Source organism: Numida meleagris, chromosome 5 (genome assembly GCF_002078875.1).
Source record: "Numida meleagris isolate 19003 breed g44 Domestic line chromosome 5, NumMel1.0, whole genome shotgun sequence".
Lineage (NCBI taxonomy): Eukaryota > Metazoa > Chordata > Aves > Galliformes > Numididae > Numida > Numida meleagris.
Genome location: NC_034413.1, coordinates 35,891,362 through 35,906,791, shown reverse-complemented (window position 1 = coordinate 35,906,791; position 15,430 = coordinate 35,891,362). Strand labels below are relative to the sequence as shown.

The 15,430-nt window shown below is 40.8% G+C and overlaps 1 protein-coding gene across 6 annotated transcripts in view; it reads right to left on the bottom strand.

The window, feature by feature from the left end:
- AGAP1 (ArfGAP with GTPase domain, ankyrin repeat and PH domain 1) overlaps positions 1-15,430 on the bottom strand; it is a 334,310-nt gene that overhangs the window by 37,128 nt on the left and 281,752 nt on the right. For all 6 annotated transcript variants that reach the window (XM_021400246.1, XM_021400245.1, XM_021400243.1 and 3 more), the window contains 3 exons: positions 13,379-13,533; positions 11,597-11,687; positions 5,169-5,391 (listed from right to left, as the gene is read on the bottom strand). In XM_021400246.1, coding sequence (XP_021255921.1) covers positions 5,169-5,391; positions 11,597-11,687; positions 13,379-13,533 — 469 coding nt within the window. The remainder of the gene's footprint in view (positions 1-5,168; positions 5,392-11,596; positions 11,688-13,378; positions 13,534-15,430) is intronic.

Genomic DNA, 15,430 nt, shown 5'->3' with positions numbered 1-15,430 from the left:
TCATAAATTCCAATACGAGAGACTTTCTGACCTTCAAAATATGCTTTCAGGTTTATCTTTTCCCATGGTTTTCTCAGAGAAAGAGTTTTAAGTGAATATGAATGCACTAGAAAAGGACAGCAGTATGGTATGTTTGATGTGGTTTAAGTCTGATTATTGGTTTGACTTACTTTTGAGTGTACAAAATAAAGCAAGATGTACTCAAACCCTGGCACAGGTCAATTTTTATACACATTGGTGCCATTTTACTGGGTAAGACGCCTTAATTGCGCTGTGGCCTAGAGTCAGCCATTCAGCAGTCCTTCCTGCAAAACATCCACTCTTCATTCACTCTTCCCTCTGCTCAGCAAGAACACATGGAATTCCACTGCAACAACTGTGTGCTGACTTCTCACAAGCAGAAGGGACTACTTTTGAAATCATGCATGTCAATATTTTCAGATTCCTCTTAGTCCGACATACGAATACTCCTTGAGCTTCCCAGGCCAACAGATCCAATACTGAGCAGTCAAGAGTCCTTCTCTGCCCTTGAAAGCTTGCGCATTTGTGTTGATGGCTTCATCTCCAATAGAAAGAGACAACACGAAATAATGAAGCCCTAAATTGCCAGATTCCCTCTACAAATGTCTATTAACAGAGGGTCCATCATCATGCTGACAACTTTTGGTGGTTGCGTGGGGAAGGTGACACAGCAGACAGAGAAGAGCTAAAATACATGCTTATCATAAAGTAACACATGAAGACTGTATTTGTTTAAGGTCTTTTCTGATGCTTTGTGTTAAGGCCTTTGAATCAGTTGGGAGAACGGTCAAGAAATCTGCTCCTGTGTTTCCAATACTTTGTAGGCACAGACTCAAAGTCTGAGCAAGCATGTGGAAAACTATGGAGGTTAGATGAATGAGTATACGTAGTGGATCTGAAAAAGGGAGTACTGTGAGAGACATGTAATAAGTGGGGCTGCAGAAGGGAATGAGCAAGTTCAGGAGAAACTTGGAAGAAATAGAATTACTTCTCTCCCCAGTCTGATGGGGCTTAGGAGGGAAGTCATTAAAGCAGGAGCACATTGAGTTACTGCCTCCTCACATAGCAGCTCTCAGACTCTGGCTGACCCAGCAGCTCAGCAGTGTCGGTAAGAACAACTCTCCAAGAGCAGGAATTAGCTCTCTTCCCCATCAGAAGTTGTTTTGTTGAATGCTCCTTTCCTTCCTGATCTCCAAATATCCTTGGGATCTCTCCATCCCCCTCCACGAGAACTCCAAATATCTCAGCTCCCCAGATCTATTTCTGCTTGCTTACTTTCACACACAGAGAAATGAAAGATGGGTTGAGGTTGGCAGGGACCTCTGGGTCCCTCTGGCCCAACCCCTGCTCCAGCAGAGATATGCAGAGCAGAGTGCCCAGCACCACGTCCAGGTGGGCCTGGAGATCTCCAAGGAGGAGACCCACAGCCTCTGCATACCTGTGCCAGGGCTCTGTCACAGCACTGTGACAAGTGCTGCCTGATGGTCAGATGGGACCTCCTGTGCTCCAGTTTGTGCCCAGTGCCTCTGGTCCAGGCACTGGGCACCACTGACAGGAGCCTGGCTCTGTCCTCTCTGCACTCTCCTTCAGATACTTATAGACACTAATGGGACCCCCCCAAGCTTCCTCTTCTCCAGGCTGAGCAGTCCCAGCTCTCTCAGCCTCTCCTCACAGCAGAGGTGCTCCAGTTCTTTCAGCATCTTCATGGCCCTTTGCTGGACTCTCTCCAGTATGCCCAGGTCTCTCTTGTCCTGGGGGGCAGAACTGGACCCAGTACTCCAGGTGTGGCCTCACCAGCGCTGAGCAGAGAGGAAGGATCCCCTCCCTTGAATTGCCACCAATACTTTGCCCATGTCTTAGTTTCAGTTGGGATGGAATTGTTTTCTTCAGAGTGCCTGGTATGATGCTATGTTTTGGTTCTAGGAGAAAAACAATGTTGATAATGCACAGATGTCTATAGTTGCTGCTAAGCAGTGCTGTACAGAGCCAAGGCCATTCTCAGTGAAGTGGCCAAGTAGCTGGGAGGGAACGGGATCAGGACAGCTGATTTAAATTGGCCAAAGGGATATCCCATGCTACTTGACATTGTGTGGAAGGAATTTTGAAAGGGGTGGGAGTTCATCTCTCTCTCTCCTGGTGCCTGGGGGCTAGCTGGGTATCAGTCGGGGGATGGTGAGCAATTACTTGTGCATCACTTGTGAGATACATTCATATATATATATATACACACACACACATATATATGCATATTTATATATATGTGTATGGATGATGGAATTGTTTTCTTCAGAGTGAAGCAATTACTTGTATATATATATATACGCACATAGTCAGAACTGTTATCCTTTTCCTTTTCTCTATCTTAGTAAATAGCTTTATCTCAACCCACGAGTTCTACTCTTGTTTTTTTCCCAGTTCTCTCCTCTCATACCATTGGGAAGGAAGGGGGAGCGAGCAAACGACTGTGTGCTGATTAGCTACCTGCCAGGTTAAACCACAACAGCCCAGTGCAGCCTAGGACAACATCAGCCTTCTTTGTGACAAGGGCACACTGCTGGCCCATGTTCAGCACAATGCCTCTCAGGCCCATTTCTGCAGAGCTGCTTCCAGAATATCCTGGTGCTGCAGCAGTTTCTCCCCAAGGGCAGGGCTCTGCACTGCTCCTGGCTGGGCTCCACAAGGTTCCTTCCAGCCCATGTCTCAGCCTGGTCAGGCCCCTCTGGGTCACCTGCAGACTGGCTGAGAGAACACTGCCCCATCATCCACATCATGAATAAATAAGTTAAACAAGATGGCATCCAGTGACCTCCGAGGTACTTTCTTCTTTCTTGCCTCCTCACTTTTTTTGCTAACCCCACTTCAAGTCTATGTTTGCTGCTTCTGACAGGAATCCTCACACGAAACTTGAAGCAAAAGAGAAAGCTGAACACAGCCTGAGATGCTGGGCTTATTTTCTTGCCATATCTTGGGCAGAAGGATTATCAGGCTAAGAGAGACAAAATTAAAGTACAAAGGGAAGCACACACTTTCAAAAGGCAGAGTTTCAGATATTCCTCTGAGAAGTATCATTTATGTCCTGCTCCAAACAGCAGGAAAAAAGATGGAGTTAGGAGAGCAAGATTAAAATTGCTCTGTGGGCAAATTTTCACATAATCTTAGCTTTATTTTTTCTACTATCTCTTCCACCACGTAAGTGTGCACCTGAACACATAATTGGAAATACACACTCATAAAATTAATCTTTATACCTTTTGTCTCTATAATAGTCCAGGAACAGGAAAGAAAGAAAAATTATGTCAGCGGCAAACATTAACAGACAAATATAAACATGCTGTACAGAAACAAAGAATTAAAATAAGCTTTGAGGAAGAAATAGAAAAGAGTTGATTTTATATAAGTAAGACTCACTTCCAAACACAAAAAACTGACTTATTTAATTTAATCTTCACCACATGTAATTTCGATGTAACATGATAATGTCTTTAATTTACATATGAATTCTAAAGTCATGTTTTTTTAAAAAATCCAATTAAGTGTATGCCTTCCTTTTTGATGTATATTTTCTGCCCACCTCAATAGTAAGGAGCAAGATACATTTGTTTAGTGCAACAGTGTAAGATTTTTGGATTAAGTAGAAAGTAATACTAATGACAGAAAGGCAATAATAAATTGATTTCAACCTAACCGATGAAATTATTGTATTAACTGTATAATAGTATGCATGTATGTTAGCAGACATACAGTTTGCATATGGATAAAGTCTCTCTGTAGGTCTCTTTGAACATGTTTATATGCATAGCCATTCACCCAAGTGGCCTGATTAATGTACTTTGCTTCATTCTCGAAGACGAACCAAAGGTGGCACCAGAAATTCATTTTTCAGTGCTAACGAAATAATGCAGTAAGGAATAGTTGACTTTATTACAGACAACAGCACAAACCTACCCCTGAACAGTAAGAGGTGGCCCTGCTAGAAACTCCCAGGTTATAATTTCACTTGATTCAGCACAGGAAAAAGCATAATCCATCCACACATAAACAAAATGAGAATACAATTCCCTCTGACTTCTTTTATATGCAGGAAACAAACACTGAGAGCTAAACCTCTGTCACATCGTTTGCTACGTGGGGACTGAACAGTGCTCAGATGCAGGCTGCTGCCCTGGAGCTCACACTCAGACAATTATAACATACTTCTAAAGACAACTGAAGAGATTGGCCCAGCTGGGTAAGGTAGTCCAGAAGGTCTTCCTCCCTTCCTCTGAAATACAGTCTGCCAGAAGTCACTCTGCTTCCCCCAGGACGATATGTTAGTTAGAACTACTAGAACCTACACTTAAAATCCACTAAAATCAGGAAGTATTTTTAAAAAATCTTCCTCCTTTGACAGTGATCAGATAAATTAAGCATAAAAAGCCTTCAGACTTCAGTAGGATAATACATCATGGAAGATTTTCACTGTGCTGAGCTATGACCGGTAGGTAAAATATTGTTCTCACAGGAAACACGCACTCCCCCATCAACTTATGCCTTCATATATATCACATAATAAAGTAAGCAAGTCCATACTGAGCAGGACATTCATGACAACTGTGATGAGAACCCAAAGACCTGACAGCTAGATGCAAATTACATGGTGGTGTCCTGGGTGAGCCCGAGCTACTGAAGGCAGATTATTAATCATAAACTGATAGTCCAAGAGCCAGGAACTTCGTGCCTTAACAAAATAAAGAAACTTATGACAGTATAATTTAGATTGAGGTATAACCAAGGGGGAGGGTTAAATCTCCCACTGTTTTGTCAGTTAGTGAATTGCACAAAAGATTGTAGAGCTGCTGAGGAAAACCTTCACAGGCATGAATGAGCACAAGGGTCACCCAGCTTCTGACATGCATCTCATTTCACGCATGTTCTTCCTGGACTTGCAGTGAAGATATATACCTGATGATTTTTACAAGGGGTACTTGAAGGAAGAATTTTAAGTTTACACTGTAAAATATTCAAACGTCCTACCACTTCTGACTGAGATGCCAAAATGAGGAATTAAGTGCTTAGGCTCATAGTTTACAGTTTACAGTCTTTGCCACCTGCAGCATCACATGCTACCTGATCGCTGCATGCCATAGTCATGGAGAAAGAAAGCATACCTTGTGGAATCTGACGAAGGTTTCATATGGCCCTGGCTGCTCTCCTCCCAGACGCTGTTTGCCAACTCATTCCCAATAGAAGACATCACCTTGATGAGCTCTATAGGCCAGTCATCCAGGTCAAGAGAGCGGACTCGGGAGAGGTGCGTGCCAAGGTTTCGGTGTATACCTGAGCATTCGATACATATGAGGGCTCCCAGATTCAAGCTGGCCCAGTCAGGGTCTACAGGAAAAAGGACAAAGGCCATCATCAGTGCAATAAAACAACAAACAAAACTTTCTGGTTAATATTTGTGGATACAGACTCTGCCCCCAAACACAGTGGGAAAACATTTCAGGAGTCCTGTTCACAGCACATTTGGGAAGTCTAGCAGAAGGCTCAATTTTGCCTTCTTAAGACACTAATGAGAAACCCTAAGGGAGGAGGGATCACAAAAAATGTAGCCCAGCAACAGTCAAAAGGAAAATGTGAATAAGAAAGAAAAGAAGAAACAAAGAAAATATAAACTGAGTAGCAGGTAGCTTATGAAGAAGTAGTAGAAAAAGCCCCTCCTTGGGAATCTAGAGTCACTCGTAGCCAATTACAAGAGAAAAAAAAAAAAAGAGTAGATACAATGTCTCTGTTGCTAACTATATCAACTCCCTTAATAACCATCCATATCATCACCTACATATGGCTTTTACATCTAACACACTATGGGGTATGTTTTCATCTCTAAGATCAGGGAGATAAGTACTAAGATGAAAATGTGATTCTTTGAACAGTCCCAGTTTTAGTGTACTAGCCAGAAGGATTCCACAGACAAAAAAAAAAATAACCCCGCAAATGATAAGGCTGTGACAAACCTGACAAAAGCCGGGAAATTCAAAGTCATTTCCCAAGATGGTTCACTTTTTGTCACTGTCCTGTGTTATTTAAATCTAGATTTGTATGAATATCCCTCTTCAACAAACATTCACTTCAACAAATGCAATGAAAGACTTATGGGAGGAATTTTTGGTGGCTTTTTTCCCACCTGCTGTCAGATCTTTTCTTCTCTCCTTACCCTGGGCCTCCCAAAGAATGAGGAGACTATCACAAATGACAAGCAGGAAAATCACCATTAATTGAGAGGGTAGGCACAATTTTTATTCAAATCTAAACAAAATTCAGAGCCGACAGGAAATAAATTTCCAGTGTCCCCTTCTACTCATGCAAATATCATCAAAGGACTTTGGTGATATTTTTAGTTCATGTAACTCAAAATTAAAAAGGTATTTTTGGCAACCAAAGTATGTGCAAAGAATACATTTGTTAGTTCTTTGCCATGTCACAATTGGACAAAAATTATTTAAAAGAAGCAGATGCTTCAAATGGTAAAGCATAAGATTTCATAGAAAAAGCAGACATTCTTCTGTCAGTCTTCAGAAATTGAAAAAAAAACACCATCTTATTTCACTTAAGCAGAAAAACAGACCTTTTGTTTAAAAAGTTTCTGTCTAGGTAAGTTTTACACTAGGAAGAGACAGCAGGCATTTCACATCTCCAAAAATACAGAAGACAAAACACCTGCCACACTTTACAAGCCCTTGGGACGGCAAGCATGAAACATTCCTTTCTTACATATTTGTCCAGGTCACCTCCACAATTTACTTGTGGTGTCTTGACAGAAGGGGAACTCGAGCAGTATGTGCGAAATACACTGAAACTCCCACAATGCTAATTTGTATGTAAAAGCTTAAATGGGGCTGATAGATATTCATTTTAAATTGACAAACTGTGACTTGGAATGAAATCTCTGCCCCTGACCTGCAAAGGCCAGGGTTATCTTCACAGACACAGAAGGTGTCAGGAGCTGAAAGAAGCACTAACTCAGAATGAAGCAAGAGAAAAATTACTGATTAATATTTTTACAATTATTCCAAAAGGAACTGATGTTAAGGACCTGGTCTCTCCTCACTCTGTCCCCAAATACATCTGTGTACCTAAAGAACATCTACTGGACTTTTTACTAAATAAATTTTAAAATAATTTGTCTACTTTCAACTGATGACGCTGATAAGATTGAAGCAGTCTGACAAACTGGTAACCAAGAAGTTACATGAATGTATTTTAAGTTGCAACAATCTGATATCCCTCAGTCGAGTTTGAAGTTGGCAAACTAGAAAAGGAATAAAAAGGAAACATAATGAATTCATTACAGACTTTCAGAGAAGAAACAGACTTGCTGATTATGGCGACAAGAGGATAACGCAGAGCATGGCATGGCTCTAATAAGCAGGTTGGACAAGCAATATAATTCTTCTGATTCTGGGGAAAAAAATACATGATGTCACTGATGACATCTGTTTCAGAGTGTGCACATGAAAAATTATTCTCAAAAGGAGATATAGTAGATGACAGAAGTCACTACTGACAATTAGTATGGCAAGCTGTGACATAGGTCACTCTGAAAGTAATGTCTCCTATTTATTTCCCTGGCAATTACAACAGATACAAAGAGCACCATACACTCTTTGACAGAGCAAATTCTCAGCTACAAAACACTGTTTTTTCAACACAGTCACTCACTCATGAAAACCTGCACCAGCGGAGGTGACTTGTTGCTGTTGCTGCCATTGCTGAAACACACCACCCATTACCTCACTGAGTTAACATCCACTGTTTGGTCTCCATCAATGTTCAGCAAGCGCTGGGGCTCAATGGGTGCTATCTTCTCTGCATGGAGGAATTCAGTGACACATTTTTGCTTCATATGCCCTTCCATGTCCAATGCCATTCTGCCAGCCTGCCCCTCTGCTGCCATCTGTCACACGGCAACAAAATATAATGGGATATGGTGGGAAGGTTCACCCTCTACTGCTGTACCACCAGTGTCTGCCTCCGATGTTGTGGGCCAATACCATAAAATAGGAGGCATTACTTTCGGAGCAGCCCTTGTAGATGATCAGGGATAGCCCCTTTTGAAATTCATTGCTCCTGTCTGCATCTTCCCCTTGCCATCTGTAGTCAAACAGTTTAAAACCTCATGCTTGAACATTTTAAACTGCAATTGGTCCTTATTTTTAATTTAAAAAAATATATCTTACTTTCCTTGCTGATAATAACAGTAATTCTGAAGGCTGCTTAGAACACATACAAGCACATGGCAGGCTTTTCTCCAGTACGCATACACCAAAATTTGATGTTAAAAGAAGGAACAGATGTAGCAATAGGTACTATAAGCCAGTTTCCCTCTTCATGTTACAACCTGTCAAACAAAATATGGGCATTTTTATATCATTGAATATTCCCAGATTAAATTTTCTAGCTGTCCATACTCTTAAAAATGCTTAGTTCTCTCCTCTAAAAACTTTCTCCCCATTTTGTCTTTAACCTCAATCAAATGGAATCATTTGAAGGCCGACGCTCTGGAGAAAGCTATTTTCAGAGAATAACTTCTCCACGCCATCTCCTTCATCCCTGTGGACATGAGGTAGCTGAAGAAAGAGTTACACATGCTAAACTCATCTGGATTCATCTTGGCAAAGAGTGCTGAGCTGAGCAGGGGAAATCTCTGAAGAGAGGAGCAGAAGAGTCTGGAAAGGAGGAGCAGCAGTTGGTAAAGGCATCTGGCAGAGCTGGAGCAAAGAGAGAGAAAAAGGCCTATCTTTTCAATTCTTTGAGAATTTTCTTCTATTATACATATAGAAAAACGAATCTTGAGATGGGTCTGACAGGCTTGCCAGTGCCACTGAAATAAGCTGCCTCTCAAATCCAAAAAATACCATAATAAGTTACTAGACCGTTGGCCTGGAAAACTTATGATGAGACTCATCTTGTTTTTAGAGGAAAACAAGAGAATTGCTATTCCATGCTCCCCAGGCATCTTAGAGGAGTGAGCCAGATTTCTCCTCTGGCGTGCCTTACAACTGGAAGAGGCAGAAATGAAGCTGCATTATGTGGGCAAAAATTCAGCCCCGGGATAGAGAAGTTAGGACAGGAGTCTGACAAAGCTCAGTTCAGGACGGCTAAAGGGCCAGCAGGCTTGCAGCACGCCAGTACAACAAAGCAGAAATTCCCCAGTGAAACAAAGCTCTGTAATGAAGTGCTAAAAAGCCAAGCAGCTCTAGAAAGACGAAGAATGAGACTTCTGAAGTGGAAGATTGATGGCTCTTGAATAGAACTGAGGGGTAGCAACATCTCATATTCCTTTGCTGCCGAACATCTGGCTTTGTGAGGATGCAAATTATATCGGCTTTCCACAACAGTGCTGGTGTTTGTGATGCAAAGCGCTCCGGGGTAAGGCAGAAAGGGAGCGATGCGAAAAAGCAAAGGCTGGCAGCAAGAGGAGCAGGCTGAGGCTCACACCACGGGCGGATTTACGTTCTAACGCACATCACTTCAGAACTAGCCCAGATTATTCAAGGGAAATGCAGAGGCCTTAAAATTAGGAAGGTTAAACAGCAGGAAGGATCGAAGAGGGTTTGAATCATCTCCAAGAATATGAACTATGAATTGAGTTTCCAGCTAAGGTTCCACAATCACCCTCCAACCCCCAAGCCATACAACCAAGCCTTGCCAAAAAGGGCAGGACCATCCTGCCCCCTGCCTGCAACGTGTTCCTGGCACATCCCTTCTGTTGGCACCATGCACGCATGGCCAGCTTGACACAAGAGGCAATCTGGATGAGAAACAACCAGGCTGGCAGGACAAGGAGGAAATAAAGAAGGTTGAAAGGACACGTGTGTTTGCAGTAAATGAATCACACTTTTCCACTCTGCTTGGGTGATCAGTTAGTGCTACCCACATCTTTACAGACTGGAGCAGGAATCAGCAACACTCCCATTGGGTCTGCTCACAGACACTTCAGAGAAGCCAAGTATACATCTTGGTCACTTGAAGACCTTATCCCTGTCATATAAAGCACAGCATCTTAGACACCTATTACTTGCCCTACACCAAAACCTTGGAGTAAATCTGAGTGACTACCAGCTTAATATGAAAGAACGTGAAGAAATATGAGTCATTTTGGTCTACACATGTTAGAATACCAGCCAAACTAACATTTTTTTCTTGCTTATCACAGTCTGGATTACTAGCTAATGGAACATAAAGACCTTAATTCATCATTGTTGGTATTTTTTCCCTCTCTCTGTGAAAAGACTATGGTATTTCTACTGGTGATCTCCTCCAAGCAGGTCAACAAGCTGTTCTGACATGGTCTGAGTCCTGGTGCTCAAAGCCTAGTCCAGCTAAGGCTGGGCTATCCCTGCACACTGAACTGCTGAGGACAGAGCAGCTGCCTTTGTTCCTGATCCATAAGGATATGAATATCTGACAATTTTCAAAAGAATCAATTAAAATCAATCTATGTGAACATTTTGATGGTATGGACTGGAAACACCTGTTAATGTGCTAACCACCTTCCCCTCAGACCTTCTGAGGATGAGGCAGGGGACAATAGGTTTGCTTGCTCTGTGGATGATCAAATCAGCTAAATTGCTAACTATGCAGACAAGAAATTAATCATGCAAAAACACTTCCTCATCTGTACGAATGTTCATTTTCAATGTAACTGGGAAGTTTAAATGGCTTTAGACAAGGAGTCAGAATCCTGAACAGCAAGTCTTCAAAAAAAAAAAAAAAAAAGTACTCGAAGAAAAATAAATGAATATTTTTCCATTTTAAGCACACGTAAAATCACAAGAAAAGTTCTGACTTACAGATATCAAAGAAATAAAAATGCAGGAGTTCTCAATCCTTCTGCTCCTACAACTAATTGCTTTAGAGCAAGAGTACTTCCTTTTTATGGCTTTGTTACAAACCTCTGGAACTAAAGAGCAACAGAATAATGACCTCAGCTGGGGTTAGTGAGGTGAAGAACAGCTCAAAGTATTCTTGAGAACATTTCTGAACATTAGATATATGTTTAAAAAAAAAAAAAAGAGGGAAAGAGACACAGAAAGGAAAAAACTCTCAAATCAGTTTTCTTGTATCCAGATACAACAAGCAATAACTTTGGTTTCTTCTGATGAGTGATTCTAAAACCAACCAACAAACAAAAACCTCACAAATTAAGCTTTACTTCTCTGAAAATATTTCCACAGTACATATGTCTTCTCCACCCAAAGTAGGAAGAAAATGGAAGTAACTGATGTCAAAGAGCAAACTCCTTTTTCCTTTTCTTCAAAGGAAAGTGAAGAAATGCTCACGTTTAAAGAGGTAAGTACAACAAGAAGGAAGAAAAAACCCTGGATTTATCTGACATAGCATATATTAAATACAAATTAACATTAACATGATTAAGCAAACTCCATAATGAAGAAGAAAGGTGAAAATAACATATGGAATATAATACCAAAAAAGACAAAGCTCGTGGATGTTCACCTATCTCTTGGCCAAGGAACTGAGAGCAGCTTTCTGAAGCCCAGCACACCACACTGACTCCAGAAGCGGCTGTACTTACTTTGTGCTTCACAGTCCACGCAGTGGGAATTGCCTCTGATGTTCCTTATCGACTGAAGGGCCATGGCCTCATTCTGACTTGTCAAACGCGACTGGAAATGGGAAGAAATGCATATGTAACAAACAGGAGTGCAATAAAAAGGGTTAGATAACACCACTCTTAGCAAATACAAAGAAACCAAAGCTCAGGTCAAGTCTGAACGAACAAGATGAAGGATCCTGAAGTCCTTGGCCAATGATCTCTACTCAGATCTGGAGAGTCTGTCACCATGCACTAGTTCAGCTCTTCCCAACTAAAGAAAATTGCTAGCAGTAACAAACTATGGGCTTTCTGAAAATAATTTTCAAATGAAAATCAAATGTAGCTATGTGGAGATATTCCATCGCAGTGATGTTTACTACACCTCTACTAGCTGTAATTACGGTATTCCAGTTAGTTCTTCTGACATGTTTTGAGACTATGGACCTACTTTACAGAAGAAAACCTTCTGGAGCATTGTAGCAGGTTGAATATACAATCAGAAAAGCTCCCTCCACAATCAAAATCTTATCAATGGATTCTTCTTTTCAAAGGAATATTTAATACACACAAAGACCAATCTTCTCTGTAGGTATTGGATAGTGACTGTTACCAGCCATTCTTTGCCCCGTTTTGTATTAGTGCTCTTTTAACACATGTGTTAATATACAGATTTCCTCTGCTGTGCTCCCTTAACATGAATGTTAGTACATGTAAATCCATGGAAGTCAGACACAAAAACAAACAGGCTATGATTTTTCCCTTTCTCAGAAATATATATTGGAAACAAACATTATTATTCCAATTATGATTGGAAACATGTACCGGAAACAAACAATAAACCTATGCTGGTAGGCTGGGGTAATGAAGGCAGACATTTCAAAATCTGAGTTTCCCTCTTCCAAAGACATCGCTTAGACAGATAACATTAAGTGGTCTACAAGTCTGACCAATCATGCCCCATTTCTCTCCCTCCCTTCCCACTCAGCACCTTGCTCTCTAGTTGTGAACTGTTTACAATCATGGAGACTCAAGAAGCACAGGTTCTCCTGCCCCTCCACCAGTGAGCAACAGCTAAAGTAGTCTCAGATTTTAAATGTAATTTGATAGGACAGGAGAAGAAATTACTTTTATCGTAAGGTGAAAGCATGGCAAATTAGAAAGACAGATCCTTTTAGGAACAGGCAATAGCTTATCTTTGATTTCTGTGACTGGTATCATTTTGCCACTGCATAGTTCTGTGTCTAAACATGACTGCATATTTACGTGCAGTTGGGCAAAAAAGAATGTTTAATTAACATTGCCGTGTAGGAGCACAATAATTTCTAACTAGAATAAGCGCATAAATAAGCTGCGTTCGGGGTCTGCCTCCACTCTTCTCCAAGTCAGGCTTCTCTTAAAGAGCTTTCTCCAGACCTTCTCTAACCTGAAACAAATCTGAATTTGCAGTAGTGAACACATTATATAACAAAATTCATGATCACGCCCCAGGTTTCAGTCAAGCTTTTAAGAGCAATACAGAAGGTAAAAAAAAAAAAAAAAGGGAAAAATTAGTAGCGCTATTTATTCAATTGCTCTAAAAAAGAAACTGGAAAACATGCTACTCCAGCAGTTATCTTGAGATATCTGAGGTATGTATATGGCTCTAACACTACATGCATTTCTTTAGGAGGTGTGTTTTAAAGTTCAGCATTCTTGATTTTGCTTTCCTCTTGATGATCAACCACTTACTACTTATTCTCAGCATTGCTCTGTGTACCATACCTTGTTCTTGCTGCTCTCACATGACTGTAAACTGGCCAAGATCTGACTCTCTATGGCTTGTACCCATGCATCTCTTTCTTCGTATGTGGTAGCTTCAAAGTGCCAAGTCTGGCCAGTGAGAGAGACAATGATAAACTCAAAGTTTTCTTCTTGTTCTGAAAAAGACATGCAATAGGAAGAAAGGTTTAAGTTTAAGGGTATCAACAGATAGGCCTAAGCAATCCTGTCTAATGAGCATTTCTGCAATGTAACAAGCAAGTGCAGGTCTGAACACTGGAGATTTGAGGCTAAGTATATCCAACCCTGAAGCTGCACAACACATCAGAAAACAACTTGCAGATCCAGCATTTTTCTCTCAAAATGTTACATGGATTAAGTACTATTTTGTGTAAATACACAATGCATTTGTCTGTTCAGTGTAGAGTCTACAGACTTCTGTAACACAAAGTGGCTAACACGCATTATTTAGACTTAAACCTGACAAGCTAAGAGCTACATACTGTTAAAAAAAAAACACAACAACAATAAAGTGTGTCACAAAATAACTGAAACGATGAATGCGTTATAAAGAGTTGACACTACAAAGTTTAACAATTTACCTTCTTTCTTCAACCATGTGTGTACATGCATGCATACAAAATGTTGAAAGCAGATACATGCATTTTTGGTCTACAGCACACATACACTGGATTATAATACAGGATTAAAATCAGTTCAACCTATTCACACTGGGAGAGATGAGAAAATGATCTAAGAAGCTAGCAGAAAGGGTCAATGAAAACCCCTCAGGCCACAACAGAATAAGGACAAGTATTCAGGCCAAAGCACTGCAGTGTATGAAAATACCAACAAACCTAAACTAAATGGACACGCTCTACCTACACATGGGATACCAAAATCAAATTAAAAAAAATCAAGGAAGCTGAGACAGAGATAGTGGAATCAGAAAGGTCATGCATGAAGCATGGAAGGAACATTATAATAGACCACAAAGTTCTGGTGAACATCAGACGTAACAGGCTTTAGAAAAAGCATTCATTTGTCAACTAATGACTTACTAGATATTCAGAGCCACGAAACTCCTGCATTACCTTGTCATCCATAAGCACATAAGGATGTGACAAATCTAGCACCAGCTTTAAACGTAGTACTGCTGCTCACTGGAAGTCATTTTTTGAACCTGTGGGACAACCGGTTTTCCTTGATAAGCTCTGTGCTAGCAAGACCATTGCTTATGCTGCTTTAATGAACTCTTAAAAGTACAGGTGAACTTTCACTTTGAGAATAAACACAGAGGTGAAGGTTATCTCCAGGTGCATGAGAACAGCTGAACCAGCAGCTACATTAAATTAAAAAAAAAGTGGGAAATGAAAGAGAAGAGAAAGGATGCAACTATACAGATGCAAGTAACTATGTTGTTGCTTTAGCAATGCTGTGTAAAATCCAAGCAAGCAGAATCACTATGCAAATACTACGATTAAGTCATGAAAAAAGTCACATTTATCAAATGGAACTTCAAGAGTTCATGCAAGATGTACAACAGAGACTAACCAACAACTAAGGAAATTGCTTTCAGTCCCATGTACTGCCACCTGTAGGACAACACAGTCCCACAGAATACAAACTGAAGCACCTCCTGAAAGCCTTGTGGAAGTGAAGAGAGGCCTGACAAAACACCAGATAACACTGGCAGAGGAGGACATGGCAAACTGAATCTCACATGCAGCAGCTTCCTGTAGAGTCCAGTTTAGGAGATGCATCATTCTTAGGCTTTTTAATGGCTTCCAAATGATAAAATCTTTGTACTTTGAAGTCTTAATAAAGAGGGATTTACAAATGCTGTCACCAAATCCTTCAGCTCAGAACAATCCTCTTACATAAATAGAGTGCTTCCACACATACTGCTTCCCCATGCAGGTAAGTGATTTAGAGGCAAGCATGCAGAGGAATGCAAAGTTTTCAATAAAGTGCATATCAGGAGGAAGAAATCCATGAACAGAAACAGCAAAAGTAACAGAAACGCTAAGCTCAAAGATTTTCATAGTAACTACT